This window comes from Rhopilema esculentum, chromosome 5, assembly GCF_057945365.1.
Source record: "Rhopilema esculentum isolate cy_ngs chromosome 5, ASM5794536v1, whole genome shotgun sequence".
NCBI classification, from domain to species: domain Eukaryota; kingdom Metazoa; phylum Cnidaria; class Scyphozoa; order Rhizostomeae; family Rhizostomatidae; genus Rhopilema; species Rhopilema esculentum.
In genome coordinates this window covers 6,585,286-6,599,503 of record NC_142819.1, presented here as the reverse complement: position 1 = coordinate 6,599,503, position 14,218 = coordinate 6,585,286, and the positions used below count along the sequence as shown (strand labels likewise).

The 14,218-nt window shown below is 35.6% G+C and overlaps 1 protein-coding gene across 1 annotated transcript; it reads right to left on the bottom strand.

Annotated features, from left to right (window-relative positions):
• Nucleotides 1–785: 785 nt before the first annotated feature.
• On the bottom strand, nucleotides 786–5,393 carry LOC148960237 (uncharacterized). Its single transcript, XM_089108531.1, has one exon. The coding sequence runs from the start codon at nucleotides 4,975–4,977 to the stop codon at nucleotides 3,133–3,135; it is 1,845 nt and encodes a 614-aa protein (XP_088964657.1). The 5' UTR covers nucleotides 4,978–5,393; the 3' UTR covers nucleotides 786–3,132.
• Nucleotides 5,394–14,218: the final 8,825 nt, after the last annotated feature.

Here is a 14,218-nt window from a genome sequence, read left to right as displayed (position 1 = left end):
TCCATCTACGCGATCTGCCTTTTTGAAAGGAAAGCTTCTAAAATTTAGATTATTGTTGGCGAATAAGTATTTCCTTTTTAGAACATTCTGCTAGCGTAATGCACGGTGAACGAAGATGCTCGAAGATGTTGGGCTTTCTTGTGCGTTTGTGTCTTTCTGATACAGGAGCAACCGTTGATAGATCAGGTATTTTGGGTTCTGGAGAGAGAAAATGGGTGAAAAGAATTGCTCTTCTATCTTCCGTGAAAAGAAGATGCTTTGTTTTCGATTCCTGTCCAATTCAATCTCCATTAATTTTGGTTAAATGTATTTCTATAGCATTGTGACTTTATGCCCTTGTTCATAAAAACGATGAAAATGCTGAAACGTCTGGAAGTGGCTCGAAAATTTACCTTAAAACTGTATGCCTACGCCGGTAATAATGCGCTTTAGTACTAGTTTTGTTGACGAATCCAAGTACTGGAAGCTTAAATCATTTCATTTTCTTCCGTGAACATATTTACTTTGACCTTCAGTGGTGAAAAGCTCAGAAGTGTTTGGCAATCAAATTTGTTATCATATTGAATGTAGTTTCTGGAAGAGTGACCGTAAAAACTCATCATAGTGAAAATTAGATCTCAAAGCTTAATGAGCAAGGAAATGCAATAGATGAAGTTATTAGTATATCGCTTCGCCTAGTCGGTTTCATCATTTAATTAAGTAGTTAAAGCTCGAAGTCGAATGAAGAAGTGCGACAAAAAATTGTATTTGTTTTGTTAGAAGCATCGTTATCAGCTGTATTTGTCTATTATTTTAAATAATTAATAGTTAGTATATAGAAATCATGCAGTTGTCAGACATAACTGCCATGAGTAAGTCTGCGGCCATGCATTATGATTGTTTTATCTGCATTTTAAAATTTGCTTTATCGTTGAGACCCTCTTTGTAGAATTACTGTAAATATATGTCGATATGAAATGATCTCTTCATCTTTACATATAGACCATTCCACAGCAAATTACCAACTAAAAATGGATGAGTAAAGTATTCAGATATTACAATACATTGTGTTTTTCCTAATTTGCTCAAATTAAACTGACCACAAAAACTAGATAAAACCAATCTCTGATGCAACAACCATGCCTGTTACATGCCACTGCATAAGGCAGAAATACTCACAATGCAGGGATAATAAGTGCTAAAACATGGTTATTCTAAGTTGCTTCTCCGAGATACACACTTAATGCGATCATCAGGCTAAAATAAGTAAACTAAGGGACAAAATTTGATTTCATAACGAACATTGGCAGATTTTAAGTTTCCAGATTCTTTTTCAAATTACATTATGCGGAGAGGGTTTCTTGATGCATTAATGAAAAAAATTTATATGCTTGCTCATTTCTGCGTCATATGGTTGGATTTACAATATGTGGGATTTCATGGCACGAATTGGTTTTGGGATTTTGTTGTAGAAGACATTCATGTTCACTAAAAGTTTATTGGGGAAGCTCCTTGTTTTTTACGAATGTTATATAATTATAGATGTGATTACAATATATTCTTAACTCTGTCTTAGACCTACAAGCCTGTGCACGCTGCCAAGACAAATCATAAACACATACCAGCTAGTATGCTTTTTTTGTCCAACATCTACCCCAGGGACCGTGGAAGCAGGGGGCTGAGGGGGCATTAGTCTCCTAAATAATTTTCAAAATGTACTTAAAACCATACAAAAAGTTGCCTTGCTTTTGGTTTTCAGCATGTTCAGCCCCTCAAAACGTTTTGGCCCCCCTCACTCTGTAAGATGCTCTGCGTCCCTTGTCCCCCTCACTCCTCAAGCTCAGTTGGTACATGTGTACTGTTGATAGTAGAGATGTCAATACTAAAATGGGAGCACGCAATGCAGAATCTTATCACTGTCTGTTCTGGGCTTTAGATATGCACAGAAAAAATCATTATGCGTGTGGCGATTTTGATTTTGCAAAAGAATTGTGCCGCCAGTAAATGGATTTTTCCGAGGGGCAATCACTCCAAAAAATATCGTACATCTTTGGTGGAAAACCTATTGTTTTATCTGGAAATCCCCCAAAATCCTTTTGTTTTAGAGAAAATCTAATACGCTATTTGAAAGAGTGAATTGCCCCTCGGATTTTTCTTGCCCTCTGTGAATTAACCATATTAGCCAGCAAATCCAATGCATACAGTATCAATATTCTTTCTGGTAACATTCTGTATAACAACAGCTTTGGAAAGCATTAACCGTGAGTCCTTTATTCCAACCACATACTAACACATCTGGATCGCGTATTTTGATCACGGGTATCATGATATCGCGGATTCATCTTAATGCTGAACACGTCTTAATTTTTAGACAAGCAAATCTTTGTGCACCATATCGACATTTGTCTGTGTTTTTTATCATATACGGTGATAAAAAAGAATTTCATTTGATAAGGGCTCAAAGCATTGGGAATATTTGGGTGATTGGCTAAATGAGTCTGCCCATCAAAGCCAGCCACATTTAAATAGCTTTGTGACTGAAGGAGGAACGCCATTGCAAAATGCATTATTGAGGCATTTCTTTGTCATTAAGGTAGCAGATAACCATTAGGTGAAAAATTTTTATTGCAAGGATTAATGATCTCATTTAGATCTAAATTGAAAGTTAATTACTCAAGAGGGGGTTTTTCATAAAAATTATGCAAAACAATTAATTAGTTACACTTGATTGATCATGATTAGGGGAAAATATGGGTACTCTTCTAACAAGGATAAAAAAGGAACCACAACCTACCTAGCTATGAAACTTTACAGTTTTGAGCATAATAACATGTTACAGGGGCTGAACCAAAAAAACATTATCAAGATGTATTGTTTTGTTGAAAAAATTGAAAAATTATAAATGCGACTAATTTTACAGAGTTTGGGCAACATTAAAACTCTTTGCATGACTGCAAAGGCACAAATAGGCAACATGTTTGTGGTTCAGCCCCTTCATAAGGCCTTACTCTTTAAGAATGCCAAATTACAAGCATATACCTACAATGGTTGTGTTGCAATCCTTGTTAAAAGCTACCAAAAGATGCGTTTTTTACAATTTGAGAAAATCTGCTTTAAACATAAAACCATAGTTAAATCAGAGGTTTTACTAATCTAGTGGGCACCAGAGTCATAAACATTGCCTTCATTTTCCATATCAGTGTCCTGGAATCCCTTTCTAATGGCCCTCAACTTCTTTCTTCTTTTTTTGACATTTTTTTTAGACTTTCTCTGCATATTCTTTAATCGAGCAGCATCAGTAGCAATTGCCATTTGATTTGTGAATGTACCAGCAGCAATCCCAAGCTTAGCAAGAACAAGATTTAAACCTCTGCTTCCATCATTGTAATATAAAACTGCAGATGCTGTGGCTATCTCAACAATGTGTCTTGCTGAAAACATTGTCTTTGAACATCTCTGCCATATATGCTTATTCAATGACTCATTTGAATTTTGCGTTTGTCCATGCAAGCATCTCTCCAATAAATTATTACTACTAAGGTCTTTAAAGATTGGTGTTACAACTTCTTTTATTGCTTTTGGCAGGGATATCTTTTCTTTGTATGTGTTTTTCTCAGTTATTTTGTCTGCCTGGAATTTACACCAGCTGTCTGCAGACCTAGGACAAAACTTATGACGATCTTCATTACTTTCATTCTCTGAAATATGGTACAAGACAGCACCAACAGCTTTCTTCATTGCATAAAGTTGGCCAACATTTTGCCTAATTGCCAATCCATAATAATTCTGTATTGTGTTAATGACTTTATCAGTTAGTCTCCCTTTGCCACCAATTCTTTTTCCATCTGATAACTTCTGACCTGAGAAAGACTTTCGGAGATTTCTAAGGCGCGTGCCCATTCGCTTTTGAACATGTCCAACACATTCCAGTTTTCTTATATCAATACTATCATAAGGGGCATCTGCAACCACACTTGCATAAGAATTGCTGTCTCCATCTCCAATATATCCAGTAAACCTAAGATTCAGAAAAGGAATTGATCTCCTGAATATCTCAACAGCCCCAGCAGATTCCATTGCCCCAGAAGACCCCTTGTGATTTATCGGGCATTTATGGGCTGCTTTCCATGCATCATACTTTTCTGTTCCTTTAAGCTGCTTCCATTTCTCACATGCTTTGCAAATCTTTGATTTAACCTGAAAATCAACACATTTTCCAGATTCTTTAGCAATTGCTGTTACAACACCATTCAGAGATGCATGTCCACGTCTCTGCCAAGTTCCATCTATTGAAACACTACAATTGACTGGACCCTCTTCATTGCTTTGATTGAGGAAAGATTTTGTATCTTCAGCAGCCTTTTTCATGCTAGAAACAGCTACTTCAGTGTAAAATGGTTGTAGTAGTTTGACAGCCTTATTATATGCTGGCTTTGACATTGGTGGAGGCATGTTAACAACACGGCAAAGTGTGTACATAGATGCCAGGCCCTGACCAAACTCCCTGAAGCCCATTATCATTCTCAGATTGATTTCAAATGAGCTTTGGCCTGGAGTTGAATTGACAAGGGTTTCTGATGTCCTTTTCTCTTCCTTCCATTCACATTTCTGACATGACAATATCATGAGGTAGGAAAACCCCATCTTTCTCTCTAACAAGTTTTTGATTGTTAAGGGGGCTTTGCAATTTGGGCAGACACCAAAAGAAACAATCTCTCGTAAGAATGCCATGCTTACAATGACAAAACCATCCCCTACCTCATGATTTGTGGGGGTAGATGACTTGACAAATAAGTCAGACAGCTTGAGTTTCTTGGCTGAGGTTGATCGTTCTTCAACACCATCGTCTTCCGGTCTGCACCTAGGCCTAGCCAACGGTGTCTCTGCTTCTGTCACTCCAGTCGATTCAGAAATTTCTTCAGGCATTGCGCTGTGCTGGTTTCGACAGAACTTTCTTTTCCTAGATCTTGATTTTCTGTAAGCTTTTTTGTTCCCCATTACAACTGTATCAAGAGGCAGTTACTGTTTCTCAAGCGTAAGACAAATTTGCTATCAGAATTGAGAAAGATCGCATGAAAAGCACAACAGCCTCTGTTTGAGGATCTTATGACTGAGAGGCTGCACTTGTGACTCATATTGGGTCTTTCGGGAATCTCTTGGGCGTTATTTTCCAAAATTTTGGGGACAGGACAAACTGTAAAAATTTCAAACATTCGTTGCTAAGGCGTTGCTATGGAGAATTTATCACACCTCTCTATTTTCAAAGCTTCTTTCGGGGGTAAAACGTGGAGATATTCGAGAGAAAATTTGAGAATCAGTTTAGAACAGATGACAGAGCATTTTCAATATTAAAAATAAAAATTGATTTTTCAAACATTTTATGACAATTTAATGGTTAACTGCTACCTTAATAGGAAAACGGAGAAAGGCTTTTTCATTCTCTTTTCTCTCACGAAACTACATTAAATTGTGCTTTATACAATAGTTGTCCAGTGATTCCAATGGTGTTCGTTAACTTCAATTGATTTCCAGAGAACGCACGAAGACTGGATTTTTTTCAGCTAGTTTGTGAGTATGTTTTTCACTTTGAATGGATGAAGAAAACCAAGCCATTCACGCGTGATTTGCCATTCTGTTTACCACGCGCTTTAACGAAAGAAACAGTCTATGCTGATTGTATTAGAAATTTGCGTAACTGTGTGATAAATATGCCGCGTTTGTGCGATTTCTTATTCATTAATCGCATAAAAAACTTACAGCGTTAGGTTCCAGAATAATGCAATTTTCCTAGCTGGGATTCTAGTTTAGGAGTTCATGATTGCCTGTTGCTTTCTTGGAAGGACGTGTTGTCATATATCAGCGCACTGTGCGATGTATAACATGAATAATTATATATTTTAGTTCGTTCCAGTATGGTGGGGTGTTACGAAAGACTCCTTTACAAATATGACATTAATAGGTAAGGCTGCTGCATCAGGCTCTGTTTTTGCATTTCTGTTTTAGACTCACACTACTCTAGTTCAATTTAATCTTCTAATTCTATTTGACAGATTCAATGGCTCGGCGTACTTAAATTTTGCTTTTTTTATCTGTTACAAACAGCAAATTGGACTTAACTGTGTATTTGATTTCTATTACCTACTGTTTAATTGTCTATCATATGCCCAACCAAACCCATTCTCTTTACTTCTCTTTAAAACAGGGTATACATTCATTCATACCTTCCCTTATTCAATGGAATATTTTCACAGTTTTTTCATACTTTTGTTGCTAAAGCTCAACGTAATTAGCTGTTTATGGCATCAATTCACAGAACACAGCTTCAATTGAGTGAACAGTTCTAATTGGAGTTCAATTATGGTGTCATCAACATATAAGTCTTTCATATGCTTTGTGATGATTCTCATTATTAAAGTGGTTGCCGGCTTCCAAAATTTGATCAAAGTACCACATGATTGCTTTAGTATATGCATGTAACTTGTTAAGTGTATGATAAAGAGAAACTTTTCCTAATGTGAGCAAAATTACTTTTTAGATGTGTGTAATGACCCTACAAAAGCCCAGAAACTTTAATATGCCTCTTGTATGTCTAGACTTATTATGTTTTGTCAGAGATACCTCCAGTACCTTCATATTTCAAGCCGATGAATTTGTCTAAATACATTTCTACGTGGTCTAAATACTTTCTAATTACAACCCAGGGTCAGTCACAGGTTTCTCATTGCCATGTTGACGGTGGAAATAACGAAAGGGAATGGCCGTACTTATATTTGAAATTGTGATCGTGTAAATGGGACGTTATCAAACGGAATGTAGGCGTCTCCGGTTTTAGCGATAATGTGAAAATCCCTTTTCATTATTATTCATCAACAAGTCAAGAACATTGCACGTCTTATTGATTTGCCTTTCATTTATGAATAGAGGTTTTTGAATGGTGCATAATGCTTTTATCAACATTTTTATCTCCAGTGATGATTTTAGCCATGCAAATTCTTTATGCACACTTAGCCGTATGTTCGCTGACACTGAAAAGAGATAAAACGCACTAAAAAGCTTTTCGTTGTTTCAGTTTCCATTTAATTACAATACCAAACGGCGCGCTTTAATAAATCCTGTAGTCAGTTATGGGAGTTTTCCCTTGTATATGGCTTTTCTATTCTTTTTGTATATTCTTAAAAGATAGTTTAGAATGATGCTCATAGCTTTTATTCAAAAGGATTTTTTGTTGGATTTTGGATAGATCCTGCTTAGCTTAGCCAACAGCAGTTTTGATGCAACAAGCATACCTTGAATGCTCAGGCTAGAAAGACCATAAAGTATATGGGTGATTGATTCACATTTATTTTCCAGTTAACGTGGCACAGCTCTGCCACTGACCTACAGCTGCCCGTAAAAGGATTATGTAATGGACAAAAATGTTTTTCATTTTGAGGTGCCAAAATACAGAAAAGCCTCCCAACCGAATGTAAACAAGCGACAACTTTTCATATGAATTTTGCACTTTTGATTAAAATTGTATTAAGTAATATGTTATCCTTTTAATTTTGTTTTGTAATTTTGTATTAGTTGAAGTTTTATTCTTTGTATTAATTTATTGTAATTTTGTAACTTGGTAACTCCAGTGTCTCTTACAAATCAGCAACGCTAAAGGGCAACCCTCCCTATAAATTTAAAATCAAACCAATAGAATCAATTTAATTTGTAACAATTCATGTTTGCTGTTTATAAATGATGTTGTGTTAAACTTGCAGCTACCACATTTACAGTTTTCCTAATGAGCATCAATAGGGCTTGTATGTTGACGACATCATTACTATTTTGACTCAATTGAAACTGTATTTTGCGAAACTTTCATTAAATTGAATAGGAAGATTTATACAGCTGTTAAACTTCCAGTACATTATTTTGTTGCCTAATTGATTACATTTTGTAAAATAATTTTTCGCAGGTGAAGAATAGCAAATTATATTTTGATTCATAATTTGTGTTCTATAGAAACTTACATTAACCTATTAGAAACCAAGAATAGCTCGACTACAAAGTATGTGTTCTAAAGAAAACAATCCTTGTTTTATCAGCTTAAAAACTTCACGAAATTGACTGTTTGCAAGTCCTTTGAAATTTTCTCTGCCTACCCAAAATATGTTTCGAAGGAAGATTCTTTTAAGCTATAACATCGACATCCACTATTCCAAATTTATCATCCCTAAATAATTAATTATTTGCTTGATTTAAGATTTTTCTACACATTGGGAAGCAACAGGCATCAAAGCACCTGACTACTTTTGAGAAGTGATAAAGCATCTCAATATGCCGGTATTTAGAGGGACTGTTTCTCACAGGTATGGGTATTTTGCTCTCACTGTTTCGAAGTCTTCAGCTTAGCGATTTGTTTAACATGGCTTAGAAAGCTCTAGAAATGTTTGCTATTTGCAAAATGTCGACTAAAAAAGTGTAGTATTGTGGTGTGAATTAGATGCACAAACATAAGAGGCGTTTTGATCAAAGTGCCTCTACGAAAATCTACGAAACAAATGAAAACTTTTTTTGTAAATACGAGCAATTTTTGGTTTTAAGAGGAATGTGACCACATTAATGAAGTCACGTATATGATGTTTCTTTATAGAGAGGCTACCATTACTTGATCTATACTGACAAATTTAAGTTTAATAAACACTTTTGGCGATTAAACCTTTATTTTCCTGTATAGTGGAAAACTGATGAATGTCATACTTATCGACTTGTGAAATGAGTTGATTCTGGTTCTGAAATATTTTGAAAATGTCTTCAAAGTTGGATTTAAGTGTGCCTCTTGAATATTTTTAGGTCAGCCAATATTGATGATAAAATAATTGCATTTATAACAATGTCAAAACCGTTTTGTGCTTCCAGCTAACTAAGAGATTAGGTTTTTGTCACTGATATCACTGACCGGGTTAATGACTTGCTTATGTTCCTTAATTAATGAAAACATATGAAACACCTCAGCTTCTACCATATTTAAAAACATTGTTTTGCATGTTGTCTCAGCAAAATTACTTATCACCATTATCAACCAGAATTTATTGTAATACTTGATAATTTAGACTTAGTTATCTTGTCAGGTGGTAAAATAGCCCCTTTTCTGAAATGCAGATATCTTAAGGGGCGAATTAAGATATTGAGACATCAGTTTTTGAGAGATCATGAAGTCCCGTTTTTTAATTGTTTTCATCCCGACTGATGTCTCAATATTTTAAGTTAGTTTTCATAAAGCCAAGCGCCTGGAGAAGCTTTAGTTTCAACGTATAGTAAGTTCAAAATTGTCAAGCATCAGTCAAATTTTTCTGTCCTATCAAGCTGCACTTACTCGAACGCAAATTACGTTTGACATCATCTAAACACCTTACTAATTTGTCATTATAAGCAAGAAAACATTTTCAAAACTATAGCAAATAGCAGTTTTGCGTTTTTTTAAATATACGGTATGAATAAGTAATATTAATCAATAAATGAATAATCACTGAATAGTACTAATTGTTTTCTTTTAAAAAGTAAATGAAATTTTTTCTTTAGAATTAATTTTTTATAAGACTGTCATATTGAAATCCGACCTGTTCCACCTCATTCTGCATGGCATGCAGCTGCATTTCTGCTGGTTTCTTGTTGATCAGAAGTGATGTTTGTCATAGTTTGTTGCTTAAAAAGACAATAGTATAAAGATTTTTCACTTACAGTCGAATCTCTTTAAGTTGTACCCTGGATAGCTCAGGCTGTCACTAAGTCAGACTGACTTTCTTTTTCTATTGGGTCTTTCTACCTTATTCAAGTCAAAGTCATACAACGGACAAGCCGGATGTTCGCCAAGTATGACCGTTTTTATTACCCCTTGACGGTTTGACTTAACGGGATTCGACTGTATATCTCTTTCTTATATCTAAAACACACCTTTGCTCAAAATATTCTCTGCTATCTAATTAAAGAGTGTCGTAAAACTGGTACTACACCCCTTTGTAACAAGCTCGGCGAGCCTGTCTTCACGGGAGATAGCAGGTAAATATGGCAGGGGACGCAAAATTTGTCTCGGACTAGCAGGGGATGGGAAGTTGTGCCGAGGATGGAGCTCAACACTGACTGGGACAAAAATCTCAGCTTTGTCGGGAACATTGGTAACGAACAAATGCTTGAGTCATTCAATTTTTTGAAAATGGACTCCCCGGTTGGGAAATTTTCACCGGCGATGGTTTTTGCCGGGTTTGTCACATAGGGATGTGGTTTTATCTCTGTAAGTCGGTAAAAAGGGGGATCTGAATAGATGACTGGTATGGATTAGACACTGAAGATGTAAGGCAAACAGTTGATGGTATCATAACTTTTCTGCGATTGTTACAAGCAAAAAAGAATTCAGTATAGAGACTGAAGGCATTAGCTTAGAAATTTTTATGTAAATATGCAAACACACATTTTTGGGAAAGAGTGATGAACAGTTTTATTTCTTTCATAAGTTAATTCTCCCCCCTCCCCCCCCCCCTGTAACTTAATGGTTAACCTAGAAAATTATGATAAAAAACTTTTGTATTGATATGATGACGATATTAGTAACGAGGGTAGACGTAGTTTCAACTACTGCATTTTTCATCATCCCCCTTTCATCATCCACCTAGCCTTAATGCTAAAAGCCTTGAACATGTGCAATAGAAAACTAGCAGCTAGAAGCTCAACTGAATGAGATGAGATGCAGCTTATAAAATATGCTTGTTAAGTATCTTCTCCTTTCAGTTTTTCATGATGTTGATCTCGCTATTTGCTTACGTTGTTTACATAATTCAGCAGCCAGCGATAATGTCTTGCTGAGGTACAATGAAACAAAACGGCGGCCTTCTATGTGGTTGCTGATACTTGCTATGACTATAAACATTTTGTTAGTGTAAGAATTTGTTTCTATTCACATTGGTGATCTTTTTTTGTCAAAGCTGATGTCTTCTCAGCCTAAGATTGCCGCCTTAAGTTAGCAAATCGACAACTATTGAAAATGCCGCCCATCGCTAGATGAATTTAGAAGGAGGGTCTGCGAGAAACACAAATTGACTATAAGAGTCTACTTATTGAAGAACTCCTCATGGAAATGATTAAAATCATCTTCTTAGTGTGGCTTACATCTCACCTTGGATAGACAAAATTAATTCCATTACATTTTGTGCAATCTATGCTTGACTGTACTGCTTGACGTTACTGTCACATCAGCATAACTACAATTCCTGCTAAAATTCTCTAAACTCTATCGTCAGTACTCAAGTTCGAATTTTGTCAACCATTCCTTCCCCCACCCCCCTCCCCCCCGAAAACAAATTTGGTTTGCTATCACACGATGAAAGAGATAAGGGAGTACGTTTTTTATTGTGACTTGCATGATATTTGCATAAACTATCAATATTGTTTTTGATAGAAGTGGTTTGGTAGTGTTCAGAACAGATGTGATCAGTATAAAAACTCCACTAAAGCTGATGGGGGTGTCAAGTAATTTTTCTGGTATCACTTTCAACATTAAACGTATTTTTTCAACCGTGGCTGATGCTTCCTCGAATTCATTCCCTTTCAATGTTAATTTATCCCGACACTATCTATAGCACTACTTCACGCCATGTCTTTGGGGGAGGGGTGGGGGTTTCATATTAAAGGTACTTAGGGGTATGCCGCGAGCAATGTTATACTTTTGTGGACTTCTAGTCTAGCTAAGGGAATACTTTTTGCAATTTTTGTCAAGCCAAGGTTTAGCCAAGTGTATCATATTTAGAGTATCGGTCTAGAGAACTGTCTGTGAAAGTAAATCTCTTTCTGACAACATATTTTGTTAATGATAAACTAGTAATTAAAATGAATCGACATTTTACATTCCCGAGTTCAACCAACAATTTTGCGATTATATGCTAACTCGAATGGATTGGAAATGAATCTAAGGGTATTGTTGTTCAATATAAAACTATGCCAAAGAAATCATTCTCTTTGTGGAAATTGGTCTAGCCAAGAATACAATTTTCTTAAAATAAATCTAGCTAACGGTACTATTTTGAATGTTCTCGTGGCAGACCCCTATTTAACATGTAGCCAGAATCCCCCTTGCCAATATCTGAGCTATGTTTAGTTGCTTGTATTGCATCCTCCAAAAACGTACTCATGCTATACCTGTTTGCCTATTAAATTACCTTATTTTAATACCTTTCGTTCATTTCAAATGCAATTTTTTATACAGCCACGAAATTCAAATAATCATGTCAAAAATCAACATAAACTTTATAAAGATGGGTATGTTACTTGATAGGTTTTTTGCAAAAGTTATTTTTAAGGCGGGGCTTCTTCGAGGGGAGAGCTTATTCAAGGAGGGGTGTATCTCAAATTTTGTTACTTTTCTGAAAGGTTAACAAAAAACCATAATAATTTTGTTGAAATCTGACAAAACTTGTGATATGACAAAGCTCGTTTTTGCTTTTTTGTCATCAGCTAAAGATGTAATACTATATAGCTATTGTAGCTGAGTGTGATTTAGAATAAGCTTTGTAGGGAGAAGCTAGTTAGCTGCTAATGCTTCCCGCGAAAAAGGGCTCATGAGGGCTTATTCGAGGGGGGCTAACTTTCGAAAATAAATTTTTTTTAGGTGGGGGCTTGTTTGAGTGGGAGGTTTATACGGAGGTGGCTGGGGGCTAATTCGAGGATTTATGGTATATAACTTCGATTTCTGCAAGAAATCATAATTATTCATCATATGAGCCTCACTGAATTTTTAAGGTGGGGGCTTGTTCGAGTGGAAGGTTTATACGGAGGTGGCTGGGGGGCTAACTCGAGTATTTACGGCATATAACTTCGATTTCTGCAAGAAATCATAATTATTCATGATATGAGCCTCACTGATGTTGAATATATACCACATCATGTCATGCTAAGAATGAGTAAATTAAACAATACAAATTTCAATTTTCCCCGAAAAAATATGAAGCATTCTCTGTAATGATTGTATAATAACATTAAAACAAACATAAACACAAACTTGAACGCAAACATAAACGCCACCATAAACACAAACATAAGTACAAACATACATAACATAACATAACATAACATAACATAACAGAACATAACATAACATAACATAACATAACATAACATAACATAAACACGAACATAAACACAAACATAAACGCCAACATAAACGCCAACATGAACACATACATAGACACAAACATTTTAAAAGACTGTTTCTTGTTAGAGATGCGTCAATCCTACGAAATAATGAGTACGCATACCCCCGTCAAATCGAAAGCCACATTACGATAATGTTTATGACTCACGTTGGACAAGCTTGCAAGATGTTCTTTCCTGTCTTAAAGTCGTCATTTTCGACAGAATAGAATTAAGTTAGTGAAAAAATGCAAGGATCTGGATGAGTCTTGTTTGGAACTGTTTCATTCTTTGAAATGCTAGATACGGAGTCGCAATTTGACAAACCAAGGTGAGTGAAGTACAAAAAAAGTTCGAGAAGCTACCTTTCAATTTTTTCAACTGTCCAGTCTTTTGTTCAGAAAATGAATCTTCAACAAGAGCAAATCTTCTTCCCTGCAACAGAACAAATCTTCTTCCAGGCGACAATGGTGCAAGTTGAGTATGAAAACAATTTATAAGAAAATAATTAATAAAAGTTAAATCGTCTTGACACATTTCTTCACGTAGTGAACGTAGCATTTTCTTTCATTGTACATTTGAATTTATACTCTTGTTTCCTTGCAAAAATATGGTCTTGGCTCAAATTGTTTGAGATGTTTAAACGTGAGATGCTTGAGATGACTGCATAAACTTAGATTCTGAAGAGCAAAATAAACGATTGCAGCTCCCCAGCTTGCCAAAAGGACTTGATATTTAAACGTGTGACTTAATCTCATAAATGTTTTTTGCACCAGGCAAGATGCTGGCATAAACTTGATGCGGCATCTCGTTTCGGTCCTAGGCGCTTCTGTAAACTCTTTGCAGTACTCCTTGAGATAAACAATTACAGCTAAACCAAGAATTAATAACGAAGCCGTTTCATATTTCTCTACACTTGGAAGAATTTCCTTTGTATAATTAAATTTACTTTCATAAATCCATTAAAATCTTTTGTTTAATTAAACAGTTTTTCTAAAAAACATACAGAATTAATAAGCACATAAGCTTTATCTCCATTGATATCTGTTTTGAACTGTTAATTAGAAAGTTATTCTAGGCAATGTTG